The 14,215-nt window shown below is 37.0% G+C and overlaps 1 protein-coding gene across 3 annotated transcripts in view; it reads left to right on the top strand.

Annotated features, from left to right (window-relative positions):
- wwp2 (WW domain containing E3 ubiquitin protein ligase 2) overlaps positions 1-14,215 on the top strand; it is a 204,497-nt gene that overhangs the window by 176,279 nt on the left and 14,003 nt on the right. For all 3 annotated transcript variants that reach the window (XM_043706703.1, XM_043706702.1, XM_043706701.1), the window contains exons 15-19: positions 768-839; positions 2,302-2,390; positions 10,046-10,205; positions 12,340-12,473; positions 12,963-13,103. In XM_043706703.1, the coding sequence (XP_043562638.1) occupies positions 768-839; positions 2,302-2,390; positions 10,046-10,205; positions 12,340-12,473; positions 12,963-13,103 (596 nt within the window). The remainder of the gene's footprint in view (positions 1-767; positions 840-2,301; positions 2,391-10,045; positions 10,206-12,339; positions 12,474-12,962; positions 13,104-14,215) is intronic.

Below are 14,215 nucleotides of genomic sequence, written 5' to 3'. Positions count from 1 at the left end.
AATAATAAAATAATATGTAAGTCATTGGTATATAATGAATTATGCTAATAGGGTCATCTAAAATTAGTAACTAGAGGATACAATTTCAGTTTATATTTTCTCTAATGGTAACAGCATGCGCTTATTTAACTAGATTATTCAGCTCACAATATGATTGCTGGTTAAAGAAAAATCTTCACACTTGCCATCTTATTGATGTGCAAAGTGAGTTATTTTGACATTTATTTTCTTTTACTTCTGGCTAATGTGAAACAGCTTTGTCAAAATCAGCTGACCAAGTACTAGTTTCCAGCTGCCCTAAAATGATATTTTAACAGCCTTTGGAGCTGAAACCAGTTTTTTATTACTTGAAGACACAACCTGTACATGGCATGTAAGATAGGGGCAAAATATCAGTAAAAGGTTTCTTTGTCTTATTTAAAACTGATTTTCCACTTCTTTGTAACTGGGATGGAAAACATATAGCAGACCAAGGCAGAAATTTTACACAACTCTAACTGCAATTAGAACGCCGAAAATATAAAATGATTTTTATTTTCATTCTTTTAAAACAGAATTGTATTCAAATGAAGAAATTACATTATTTAAAACCACCTTAATAGTTTTTTTCTATATGCTGCAGAACTAAGGCGCAGCATAAATTTCCTTCAAATACCCAGCCATAATCTGGAAACAAATGGATTTTAATTTTAAAGTTCTGTATTTCTGCCTCAAATTTTGAATTTATTCTGTTCTCTTATTTTGGTGAATTTTGATTGTTGTTTCAGTCTAATGCATTACCAAGTCACGTTAAGATCAGTGTCTCCAGACAGACCCTATTTGAGGATTCTTTTCAACAGGTAACAAAATTTAAAATCTAAATGCTGGAGGTAAAGGTATCATATGGAAAAAGTACGAATTAAATGCATTTTCATTCTTTTCCCAATAAGCAGAATTACTGCTAAGACTGAAAGCAACGTTGTGTAGCCATTTCTTTTCAATTACACATTGGGAAGTGCAAAGATGTGTAGATGAGTCTTAACCCATCTGCTGCCACTGCTATTTTTCCCAAATCTGAAAGGCGCCTATCCTGATGAGACTTGTTCATCACAATAGGTTCAGACTGCTAAATTATGTCAGGGTTCACCAGGTATCTGCCATTGAGGATCCTCTCTTGGAAACATTGTATTGAGCACCTCTATAGCAAGTCCGGAGTGGATATATTCCTGATATTTGATTACATGGCAACCCTCCACAGGATGCTGTTATAGTCAGGCACATACACTGGACACTTTCTTAAACTGTTTGTTCTGAGAGGAAATCCTTGTACTGTAGTTCTGCATACCTGAGACTTAGTTGCCTGTCATTTCTGTTAGAAACATTTGTCTATTTGTAGCCAGCTGCAGCTGCTGGAAACTCACATCTTCTGTCTTCACTTGCTATTACTGCAAATACTAATTTTCAGTGAGCAATCCATATTTAAGCTATGGATTTGTATCTTATATCACATTCAAATTTATTTCTAATCTCGTCATTCTCTTACTCGATGTGAATATCAATAATTTTTCTTTGTCAACTTGTTGCTTGCAGTTGTCCTTAACTTGTCAAGTTTGCTTTTTCTTTGTTTTAACTAGTGTATATCATTACTGCATATCACTTTGTTTCTCGAATCAATTGTTTTCTGTATCCATCTTATCTCTAGTCTTAGTCACTACAATGATTTTCTTATCTGAACAATCTGCATAATAGAATAAAGATATTGGATAAGACTAAGCATGAGGAGATGCTCACAGTTGACTTATTTGTTTCTAGCTTTGTTTTGCTTTTATCGTTTTTGTCGTGTGCATTGTTTGGGCTGGAATGTGGTGGTTGGCAGCAAAACCCAGCTTGAAATCATTGCAGTAAATGAAATGCTACCTTACGATGACTTGAAGATCTTATTCAGTAGCTGATACAATCAGTCAGTTATTGAGATGTACAGAATGGAAACAGACCCTTTGGTCCAACTCGTCTGCGCTGACCAGAATTCTAAACTGATTTAGACCCATTTGTCAACATTTGACCCATATCCCTTTTAATCCTTACTATTTCTGTAGTTATTCATTAATAACTTGCAAGGGCTAACTTATCTGAATTTAATTGGCACCAGTCACTTAAAAAAAACCACTCATTTGAACACTGGAGCTTTCCAAATGTAGTGCCTTATATAACATCATCAGCAATCATTGTTGAGTATGTGTAAAATGTAAACTGACTGAAAAAGGCCTTCACTTTTTCCCCTAATTGATGACTTTGAAATATATTGAATTATTTAACATACAGATAATGAACATGAAGCCCTATGATTTGCGTCGTCGGCTATATATCATCATGCGTGGAGAGGAGGGTTTGGATTATGGAGGTATAGCAAGGTGAGTAATACTAAACTAAAACAGTTATTGGGATGGTAGCTGCTGCTTTCTGCTAGCTAAATAATGAGATTATGGTTGCAAGACTGGCTACAGACTTGGGCACATAATGAGGGATTATGATATGGTTGTTGTTTTACATTTGGATCATTTCAGGGAATGTGTTCCTAATTGGGTGGATACAAAAAAGCACAGGGCACTAATTGAAAGACAATTATGACTTTATAAAAGTATTCTCATGCTTAAATTTCCTGTACATGAAAGAATACAGAACAGAGTGTGTGCAACTTAATATGTTAATCTTTATAGGAAATATAATTAAATGAGCTTTTTTTTTAAAAGGGACTTTTTATAGTGACATTCTGGCTAAGCAAAGGTGCTCTGATTGTGAACTGTGGTTTCATACAGTTTCTGAATAAATACAAAACAGTGTGACATCTGCAACAAACTATAATGAGGTCTTAGTTATCCTTTTGTATTTGGCTTATGAGGATTTTTGTGATGATGAGAATCGAGGTACAGTTAAAACTTGCTAGATAGCAAAGCCTTTTAACAGCAAGTTGAGTTGTCATTGGATTAGTGGATCAATCTTCTGTTCTAGAAGCTTGCATTTCCCATATGTCTATTTGTGATTTCACATAGTGGATTTGCCATAGGTCAAAGTAACCTAGCCAAATCGTAAGCGTTCACTCAAAGAGAAACCAGCCGTGAGCACCTACTTGAGATGAACCCCAATAACTTTGTGCTTGTCTTTTCACATAGTCATTCAGCACAGAACAGCCCTTTTGGCCCATCAAACTATTTACAGTAATCAACAGTTTTTGGCATGTGGCCCATAGCTTTGAATGTCATATCATTTCAAGTGCTCATCCACAAGCTTTTTAAAGGTCGCGAGGTTTCACATTTCTCCTGCCTCTCAGGCAGTCCATTTTAGATTCCCACCATTCTCTGGATGAAAAACATTTTCCTCAAATCCCCTCTGAGCCTCCTGCCCCTCACCTTAAAACTATGCCCCGTCATTACTGAACTTAACTAAAGGTAACAGCTGCTTCCTATCCACCCTTCATGTATGCCTTTCATAATCTCATATAGCTCAATCAGGTTCCTGTCTCAGCCTGCTCTAAAGAAAACAACCCGAGCTTATCAAGGATCCCTTCATAACTCAGATGCTCCAACCTAGGCAATATCCCAGTAAATGTCCTCTGCGCTTCCTCCAATGTAATCACATCCTTTGACCAGAACCACACGCAGTATTCCAACTGTGGCCTAATCAAAGTTTCGTCAGGCTCTAACATAACCTCCCTGCTTTTATAATCTATGTTATGACTGAAAAAGTGTCGAATATGCCTCCTTATCTAATCTACTTTCTTGTCCTGCCATCTTCAGTGATCTGTGGACAAGCACCCTAAGATCGATGTATTTCTCTGAGCTTCCTTGTGTCCTCCCATTCATTGAGTACACCCTTGTCTTTTTACTTCTTCCAGATTGCATCATCACCTCGCACTTTTCAGGGTTAGATTCCATCTGCACATCTAACAAATCTCAATATCAGCCATAGCCACCTGACCAATCTTTGTGTCATCTGCAAGCTTAATTTATCATCCGCCTTCCAACATTCTCATCCTTATCATTTATATATATCTTGATTGATAAGGAACTTAGTTCTCTGTGATATGCCACTGGAAGTCAACCTCCAGTCATACAAACAGCCATATACCACCATCCTCTGTCTTCTACCACTAAGCCAGATTTGGATCCATTTTGCCAAGTTACCCTGTATCCCATGTGGTTTTACTTTCTTTATCATTTTCCCATGTGGGACCTTGTCAAAAGCTTTGCTGAAATCCAATCAATTAAATCAACTGCACTATCCTTATCTACACATCTGATTGTAAGACCTTAGATATAGGAGAAGAATTATGTCATTTGGCCCATCAAGCCTGCTCTGCCATTTGATTGTGACTGATATGTTTCTCAACCCCATTCTCCTGCTTTCTTTCCATAACCTTTGATCCCCTTACCAATCAAGAATTTATCTACCTCTGTTTTAAATACACTCAATGACTTGACCTCCACGATCCTCTGTGGCAATGAGTTCCACAGATTAACTATACCTGGCCTCACCTCAGTTCGAAAGGCTTGTCCCTTCACTCTGAGCCTGCGCCGTCAGATCCTAGTCTCTCCTACTAGTGGAAACAACTTCTCCACATCCACTGTATCCAGGCCTTTCAGTATTCTGTAGGTTTCAATCAGATCCCACCCCCAACATCTTCTAAATTCCACTGTGTACAGACCCAGAGTCCTCAACCGCTCCTCATATGACAAGCCCTTCATCCCAGCTATCATTCTTGTAAACCTCCTCTGGACTCCCTCCAACACCAGCATATCTTTCCTTAGATATAGGGTTGGCCCTAAACTGTTCATAATGCTCCAAATGCAATCCAGAGCACCACCTGGAAAAACTCCACCAGATGTATTAGGCAAGATCTCCCTCTGACAAATCCATGCTGACTATCCCTGATCAAACCTTGCCTCTCCAAGTTGAGATTAATTCTCTACTTAAGAATTTTCTCCAACACTCTGTCGTTCCCTGGCTTATCCATACCACTCTTCCTGAAAAGTAGAACTGCATTAGCTGTCCTCCAGTCCTCCAGTCCCCCTCTCCTGTGACCATAGCCAAATTAAAAATTTGGGTCCGAGCTCCTGTAATTTCTTCCTTCACCACCCACAACGGCCTGGAATGCCATTTGTCCATTTTAAGCCCACCAAAATCTTTAATACCTCCTCGGTCCCGATGTCAATCTATTCAAGACTCCTCTTCCCAAATTCTGTACCTACATCCTCTTCCTCTTGAGTGAAGATGGAAGTGAAATACTCATTTAACAGCCTACCAATGTGTTCCAGCTCCAACGCTCCACCAGTGTCCTCCACCTTCAAATGCTGTTGACAGCTTTTATAATAGTGTTCTCAACAGAGTTGCTTGCCTTAAAATCAATTGAATGTATGTGTGTAAATGTGTTTGTGTCATAAGAAGATGACACCTGCATGATCAGAAATTGCAGCATCATAGATCTACTGGTAGCAGTAGATGAACATGCTCGAGGTTGCTTAAGGTGACAGCACCGGTCAGGAAGATGGTGCAGTCAACCATATAGACCAGTTAGGGGTGGGAAAAATAATTGAATTTTCACATATAAAATAATTCTGAACAGTTTTGAAACATGCTATGATGGTTTTCAAATGGTATTGTTTCACTAGCAACTCATGTTTTGTAACTTTAGTAGGAAAGGTCACAGTCCTCAATAATAGTTATCATTTAATCACAATGTCCCCTTTATTCTCATCATCATTGTTTGCTACCCCATGCTTTGTTATGATTCCAATTGCCCAATATGAGACCAATAACCTAAAAGAATTAAACTTGCCAAACAACTCCAGCAGAAGGAACAGATGGACAAGATTGCACTTTGCCAACAAACCAAAATCAACATATACGAAATAGGAGTTCACAGACCATTTTTATTCACTAGAAACTACAAATCACAGTTTACGTATCCAATGTAACAAACCAAGATCTCTCAAATTTACTATCAGTCCCCTTAGCATGTGTAGCCACAAAGTCCTTCATAACTCTGTCTTCCTCAGGTGGAGTTAAAAATCACAGAACACCAGGTTATAGTACTTCCAAATAAATCTGTTGGATTATAACATGGTGTTGTGTGATTTTTAACTTTGTCCATCCCAGTTCAACACTGACACCTCCACAACATTCCTCAGATAGAGTTCAATCTCTTTTCTTCAGAAAGTATTTTGTCATCAAATCATTTCCAACTATATTAGATTACTTACAGTATGGAAACAGGCCCTTTGGCCCAACAAGTCCACATCAACCCACCCAGACCCATTCCCCTACATTTACCCCTTCACTTAACACTACAGACAATTTAGCATGGCCAATTCACCTAACCTGCACATTTTTTGGACTGTGGGAGGAAACCGGAGCACCCGGAGGAAACCCACGCAAACACGGGAGAATGTGCAAACTCCACACAGACAGTTGCCTGAGGCTGGAACTGAACCCGGGTCCCTGGCGCTGTGAGGCAGCAGTGCTAACCACTGTGCCATCTTGCTGTCCACTGTGCCACCGTGCCGCCCACTTTACTTCATCTGCGTTCTATGTATATGGTCATCAAAGGGAGTACTTTCCAGAACCTCCTTAACTTTGCTCACAAGAGTATTAGATTTTAATTTTTCACAGTTGTCCCACACAAATAAACTTGAACTCCCCATACCTTGCCTGCCTAGAACTCCTGCTGATCTCTGAAAGTTTTGTGCTTTTCACAATCCAGTTTCCATTCTCCAAAAACATGAGGTCACAGTCTGGTGTCATAGCCATGTATCCCTTCTTTCTCAGAAATCTGAAGTTTTGGTTTCTCTTTTAGAGCCTGTCTTAAAAAATACAAACTTTGAATTCCAGAGTTAGTGCAGATCACAACTTATGCATGGTTCCCATTCGTCTCACAAAGCAATGAATTTCATCACAATGTTCATATTCTAAGTTTGTTTTACTCATCTGTTTTTTTTATTCTTGATAAATTGCCTGTGCAACAATGGAGCAGTAGAGAAAAGACTTGAAATAGTTGGAGAAGTTAGCTACTTGACTAAATATTTCCTGTGCAATAACTTGATTGGAGTTGGCTCCTTGCACAGTGCAAGAATATCTGGTAAATGCTTATGCCTAATATTGCATTGTCATAGGATGTAAACAAAACTTGTTTTCAGGTCTTTTTTGAAATACATCATCACACACACTCTTAACTGATATCAGAAAACTGCTCAAATTTTAGCACCAACTTGAGAGATGGTGTGCATTAATTTTGAAAGCAAAATATATGACATGTACAGCATTTTTAGTTTTAGGTATAAAATTGCACACTGAACTGTAGCAGGTGGTTGGCTGCATGAAATCTTAAAATCTTCATTAGAAGCTGCAGCTGACAATTAAAATTTCAATTGCCACTGTTATTCTGAGATACATTAATCTTAAAGAAAATTCTAAAATGGCATGGACAACAAAAGATATTTTTGTGTAAGTTACATTATTGTATATTTTCTAAAATGGTGCAGCTTTTAATGCAGGCTTGCTTAGGTTTCTGATGTTTTGCATTACCTTTGTATAAGAAAGTTGATTTTCAATATTGCTATTCTTTCTTGGTGGATGAAGTTTCTGTACTTAGAGTCTCCATCATCGCTTCCTGCAGCTGCTTTCACTCTGTGTCCTACCAGTGGTTTTACCCTATGGTAGGTTACGTCATGCTGTTCTACCACAGGGTAGAACCACGGACAGGCTGCCGAGACTCTTCCTGCATCAATGGAAACCATTTGTCTTTGTGCTGAGGTTCTTTCTTATTCTGTACCTTTTTGGTCTGAACATATGAGCTGAAACTGCAATTTGCTGTATAAAAATTCAGGTTAAGTATAACTTGATTCCAGTTATCTTTTCCGTCTGATTCCAGATGAACTGAATGATGCAGTATATCATGCTTCTCTCTAATTGAAATTTGAAAAGATAATTGTCGTATTTTGTTTTTGAAAAAAGAAGTAATTATGATTCTGCTTGCACCTATCACAGACTTTCAGTTGTCCTGCTCAAATTACTCTTGCAGTGTTCTGGATTGACATTCTTTTCAGCGAGATTTTATATCTAGGGGGCACAATCTGAAAATTAGAGCAAGACCGTGCAGCAAAGTTTCAGGAATAGAGGTTTAAAGCTGTCTTCAACAAATAGCAGTTCGTGTTAGATTGGTTGTTAGTTTTAAATCTGATATAGATGCACTTTTGTTCAGTAAAGGGATAAAGGGATATGAGCCACAGATCACTGATCTCATTAAATGGTTGAACAGTGCTCAAGGGCTGAATGGCTGACTCCTGAACCTATGAATGGGCTAGGTTGATGCAATCTTGATCTTCTTTCCCTTCGTTTGGGAAAGAGACTTAGTTCCCCTAGTGGCCTCTGAATTAGGGCTTTGGACTGCATTGGACAATTCTGAGGAAATCTTGCGCGCAACTAGGTCTATATGTAAAGCTATACCAATAAAGTCAGTCATCAATTTTAATAAAATGCAATGTGATATAGAACCGTGTGACATGGTGAGTGGAGCAGTCTGTGCTCGCAGGCAACATCCCACCCAGGAATGAAAGTTTACTTGGGAATGAGATGGGCTAAATTGTCAAGTTTATGGTGGAGTATTTGTATAAGAATAAACATTGTACCATGTGCTTTAAGTTTGAAATAGAGAATTATCTAAAAAGGAACATGTGAACTGAAAGGGGCTAACTTCAATGAGTTGAGAGGGGATCTAGCCAGAGTAAAACAGAACCAAAAATATTCCGGCCAATTGGAGAATAGTGGATGATCTTTGAGGAGAAAGTATTTTAAGTACAGACCAGGTACATTCCAATAAAGGCAAAAGGTAAGCCAACAAAATTCAAGGCTTCTTGGATAATGAGGGGGAGAAAATATTATGAAACAGCAAAAAGATAATGTTTGATAGACTTCAGGCAAATTCTTCAAAGGATGATTAGGCAGGACACTATAATTTGGTAGGGCATGTGAAGAAGAAAATAAGACTGTCAAAATGAATATGAGATCAGAATGGCAATTAACACTAATGGGAAGTCGGAATTCTTTGTTTTGTGAACAATAGATTGTTAGAGATGGTTGGGGTCTTCATGGGACAAAGAAGGTGATATGCTTAGAATTCTATTTGAGAAAAAGTGCTCAGGGCATTCCATATAACCAAAGACCAGTCAGTTCATCATCAGTGATAGGTAATGTTAATAACAGAGGGAAAATAAACAGGCATGTAGAAATATTTCAGTTAGTTAAGGACAATCAGTATGGATTTACAAGACAGGTAACACTTGATTAATCTAATGGAATGTTTTGATGAATTAACAGAAAGTTGATGTAGGGAAAGCACAATTGTCTATATTTAACAAAGTGTTTGACATGCATCATGGTTAACAAAATTGAGGCTTTTGGAATAGCAGTGTCAAAGTCAAGGTGAATCAAAATATGCCTGGAGGAAAGATACCAGCAAGTTTTGGTAGATGTCTTTATAGTTTTGGATGCAAGAATGCTGTGAGGTGGGTGTTTTTGCACAGCAAGTGGTGATGACTAGAAGAATAATGGAAGCAGAGATGATGAATGATTTTACAAATGAATTGGATGAGGCTTTAAGGGTTCTGAATTTGCAAAGCTACAAAGGTAGAATGGGGTATTGGACTCATGGAGGCATTGCTCTTTCAGGAGTCAACATAAATTTGATGGTCAGGTGGCTGTGAAAATTTCATTATGAAATTGCCACAATATTAACATATAATAATTTGAGTAAAACATTGAAGGTAGTGAAACAAAACTTTCTTTGATTCCATGGTGGGAAGTTACAAATTCTGCTCATTGTTCATGAGCATCTGAGGTTGGAGAAGAGTTATGATTTGTTGACTATATCAGGAACAGTGGGATGGTGAAAAATCTGTTCACTTTTAAACATGCATTATCATTGCATAATAGTATGAAAGTTGTGTTTTGAGCATACAATTTAAGTTGATAAAATTTCAATTATTTATTATTTGAGTTTACTGTTATTCCATAGAGAGTGGTTTTTCCTACTTTCCCACGAAGTTCTCAATCCAATGTACTGCTTGTTTGAATACGCTGGAAAGAACAATTACTGTCTGCAGATAAACCCTGCATCATCAATTAATCCAGATCACTTGACCTATTTTCGTTTTATTGGAAGGTTCATAGCAATGGTAAGTCTAAAGATGGATATAATTTAAATATAGTGTATGTAACCACCTGCATTCTAAATAGCCACTGTCAATTCCAAAATACACATGGTCAAAGTTGTGTTAAAATAATTTTTGGGATTTCAACTTTAGATCTGGAACCTATAAATTTAGATATTTGCATCATTGACGTTCCATTTATGCCAATTTAAATGCAAGTCTCCCAGAAATACTTGGAAACAAGCATGTATTTCTATAGTCCTTTCATAAATTAAAGCACCAAAGCATATCAGAACCAATGAAATACTTTGGAAGAACTGTTGTAACATAGAAAAAACTGGTAGTCAATTTTCATATAGATAATTGCTTGGTAGTACAGAACTTAACGATCGCTGAAAAGAGACAAAACGTGGAAGCATTTTTTTTCTGCTTCTTTGAACTAGAATACAAGAAATCATACTGCCAGAAGAACACTAATTTCTAGAGTAGAAGGCTCTGATTGGTTGGGCAGTTGTTGGCAAAGATATAGCAGGAACAGTTAATTGTCAGTTTTAGTTCTCAGACCTGGCAGGTAGACTTTAATTGGTAAAGGGTGTTGTCATAAAGAATTTGTGTATATATATTGTACTTGTATAATTGGAAAAGAGATGACAGAGACTGACAAGTTTTTCTACAATATTTAATTTCTCCACAGCATATTTAAGGCATTTATTTAATTTTGTGATGTTGATTGAACCATAAATATATTGAGATCTCTGTGCCCTTCAGTTTCAGCATTTTGTGCACCCTTGCTTTTAATCACTCTACCATTGGTGGCCAAGTCTGTAGCAGTCTGTGCCCTATGCTGATGAACTTTCCCATAAACTCTACTCTGTACCCTTCTCTCTTCCCTTAAAACTAATCTCTTTGACAAGTCACTTATTTTATTATATGACTTGGAGCCTAATTTTATTTGATAACATACCCAGGATGCGCCTTGAAATGTTTTATCACAATTAAAAATGCAATATAAATGCAAGTTGTTGTCGTTAGAACATAGGAATGTGGACCATCCAGGCCCTCCAACATTTCCATACCTACAACTTGCTTTGATCATTCTGCCTTGGTTCCATGACATCAGTACCCTGGGGAGAAGGCTTGTTTCAGTCTTCCACTACTCTATCTGAAATAATGATTTCTGACAATTGCTTGGTTTTATATGACCTTGTTCTGATTGTAAGATTATGCCCCATTGTTTGGAAATCTCTCACCAGAGAAAGGAGTTTCTCTCTCTACCCTATCACATTCTTTGATTATCTTAAATGCTTCAATTAGAGCACACCTTTTTCTTTTATATTCAGGAGAGTACTCCCTGAGATACATCCTGTCTTCACAACTCTTATAACTCAAATGCAATTCTAGCTATTTCTCTACTATGCCCAGCCCTTTCTTGGGCCTAAAGTGCACTTTACACTGCTGCTTTGAACCCATTGGCTGTTGTTTTCCCCACTAATTTATCTCGCAATATCTCCACAATTTTCTCCATCTAGCCAAACTATTTACTAATCAAATGAATTGATGTTGTCAGCAAATTTATATATGCCCCTCTGTTCTTTTATCTGAGCCACTTATAAATACAATGAGAAGCTGAGGTCACAGTTCATATCCCTGCGCAATTCTATTTATTGTATTCTGCCAACTTGACTGCATACCCATTATCCACCTTCTGTTTCCCATCCAGGCAAATAGTTGCTTCCACATTTTTGGGCTCTCATTGTTACTGTCAGTCTCTCCACTGGAATTTTCTTGAGTATCTTCTAGAAGTTCATATAAATATATCCCTAGACACACCCTTATCAAACACGTTTGTTAATCCTTCAAAAAATTCAGCTCGTTTCTATAAGAATAGGAAGAACATCCCTTTAGAGATCCATATTGACTCTCCCTAATCAAGTCATCTTGGACAATGGACTAACCAATTGCCCCAAATATGGTGTTACTTCTTTGTCTGGCACAAGAGAGGATCTCAAAGATATTTTTGAAAGATGACAGTCTGCTTATTTCAAATATTCCTTATGACTACTTGGAGGTCTTAATGAGTGCTACTTTCAGCTTTCTCAAAGCATTTCTGTAAGCTGTAATGTGAAACCTTACTTTCGCTTGTTTTGTTTACTTCTAGGCTCTTTACCATGGTAAATTTATTGATACCGGATTCACATTGCCATTTTATAAACGTATGCTGAACAAAAAGCCGACAATAAAGGACTTAGAATCAATTGATCCAGAGTTCTACAATTCTCTGCTGTGGATCAAGTAAATATAACTTTGTATTTGAATATACAATGCATTTACTTACTTGTAAAATGATGCAAATGTATATTCTGATGTTTGTGTACAGTTAACCTTCTAGGCATTTTGAATTTAGTCATTTTAATTTTACGTTTCAACCAGTCTCCATTGTTTTGGGAAAACACAGTTGAAGCCAGTTAACAGAGGGTATATACAAGTTTGGCATTACTTCTCAAAAATTCGATGTAAAATTGAATGAGCAAAACACTGCAGCTGTCTAAAGATCTGAAGTAAAAATGGAAAGTGCTGGAGAATTTCAGGTTTGGCAGCATCTGCGGAGAGAACAACAGAGTTATTCTATCACGTTCAATGTCTGCTTTTTGGAACCTGTTTCACTCTTCACATTTGCTGCCAGATCTGCTGAGTTTCTCCATCATTTTCTGCTTTTCATTAAAAACAGAAGACTGGATGGTATTAGTGATTGTGTTGTATTACATTTTTTTTCCTTTTCAGGGAGAATAATGTTGAAGAGTGTGGTTTGGAGTTGTATTTTGCTCAGGATATGGAAATCTTAGGCAAAGTTACAAGCCACGAACTGAAGGAAAATGGGGAAAATATTATGGTCATCGAAGAGAATAAGGAGGAGTACATAAGGTTAATGATTCTAAATATTTTATACAATCTTAATTTAGATATCCATTTTTTTAATATATAGACCATGGTAGGACAAGTGTATACTCGTCAGATTGTGAAAACAATTACTTAAAGCTGCTTTCTATAAATATATTCTGTCAGTAATATTCTTCTGTAATACTACAGGGTTATGGAAGTTTTCTACATTAATCAATATTTAGACAGTATGGTTTAATATTTTTCAGAGTTATGTTAGCCTAGGTCAAACTCAGTTTTCAATATTATATTTCAAAGAAAAAGTATGTAAAGAAGGAGCTTCTGTGAACACTGAGTACAAAACAAGCCACTAGGTAATCACTTCACTGGTATTTGACTGATTTCATTGAACCTTGCACTGTGTAGTAAATCATGACCGAGTACTCAAATTCATCATTTGATCTATTATGAATAGTACTGCAGAAAAATGTTTTGTTCTATTTATAACATGTTGTAAACATTACTGTTAGTCATGATACAATTCTATGATGTGATGACTGTCACATTTCCACATGTCACTTTGTGCACAACTTTTTGATTGCCTTAAATTTATCATGGCTTAAGAACCAACAAATTCCGCACCATAGACATGAGTAACGAGACGAGGGATTACTGACTTCTTTTATCCTACTATTACTGTATGCCAGTTAGGAGTAATATTGCCAATAGCGACAGAGACAGACAGTACAAAATTATAAACTGCTCACAGATGATCATAAAATTTGTTTGTTTGTTAATTGGTCACATCCAGAGTGCAACAGTTATTGACACCGTTATCTTACTAATGAAGGTGGTTGGGGATAATATTTTCTCTCCTGCTTGCTAGACTGTACGTCTTTAAGCAACGTATCTTAGATTGAAATCTTTCTGTTAGCATTTAATTTGGTACATTTGAAACCTCTCTATTAGCATTTAACTTGGCACTCAGATTGGGAATGGCCCAAAAAGAATTGGGTTTTTTTTGGGTGAGGATGTGACTCTGGATCTGGAACCCAGAAATGTTTTTGAGGATCCATTAATGTTGGGAAATAGGGAAAATTGATTTTTCTTATCAAATATTGATGGCTTTTCAAAGGATGTTATTGCTTGTTTTCGAA

The sequence above is a fragment of the Chiloscyllium plagiosum genome, chromosome 17, assembly GCF_004010195.1.
Source record: "Chiloscyllium plagiosum isolate BGI_BamShark_2017 chromosome 17, ASM401019v2, whole genome shotgun sequence".
Classification (NCBI taxonomy): domain Eukaryota; kingdom Metazoa; phylum Chordata; class Chondrichthyes; order Orectolobiformes; family Hemiscylliidae; genus Chiloscyllium; species Chiloscyllium plagiosum.
This window is presented reverse-complemented; position numbering and strand designations above follow the sequence as displayed.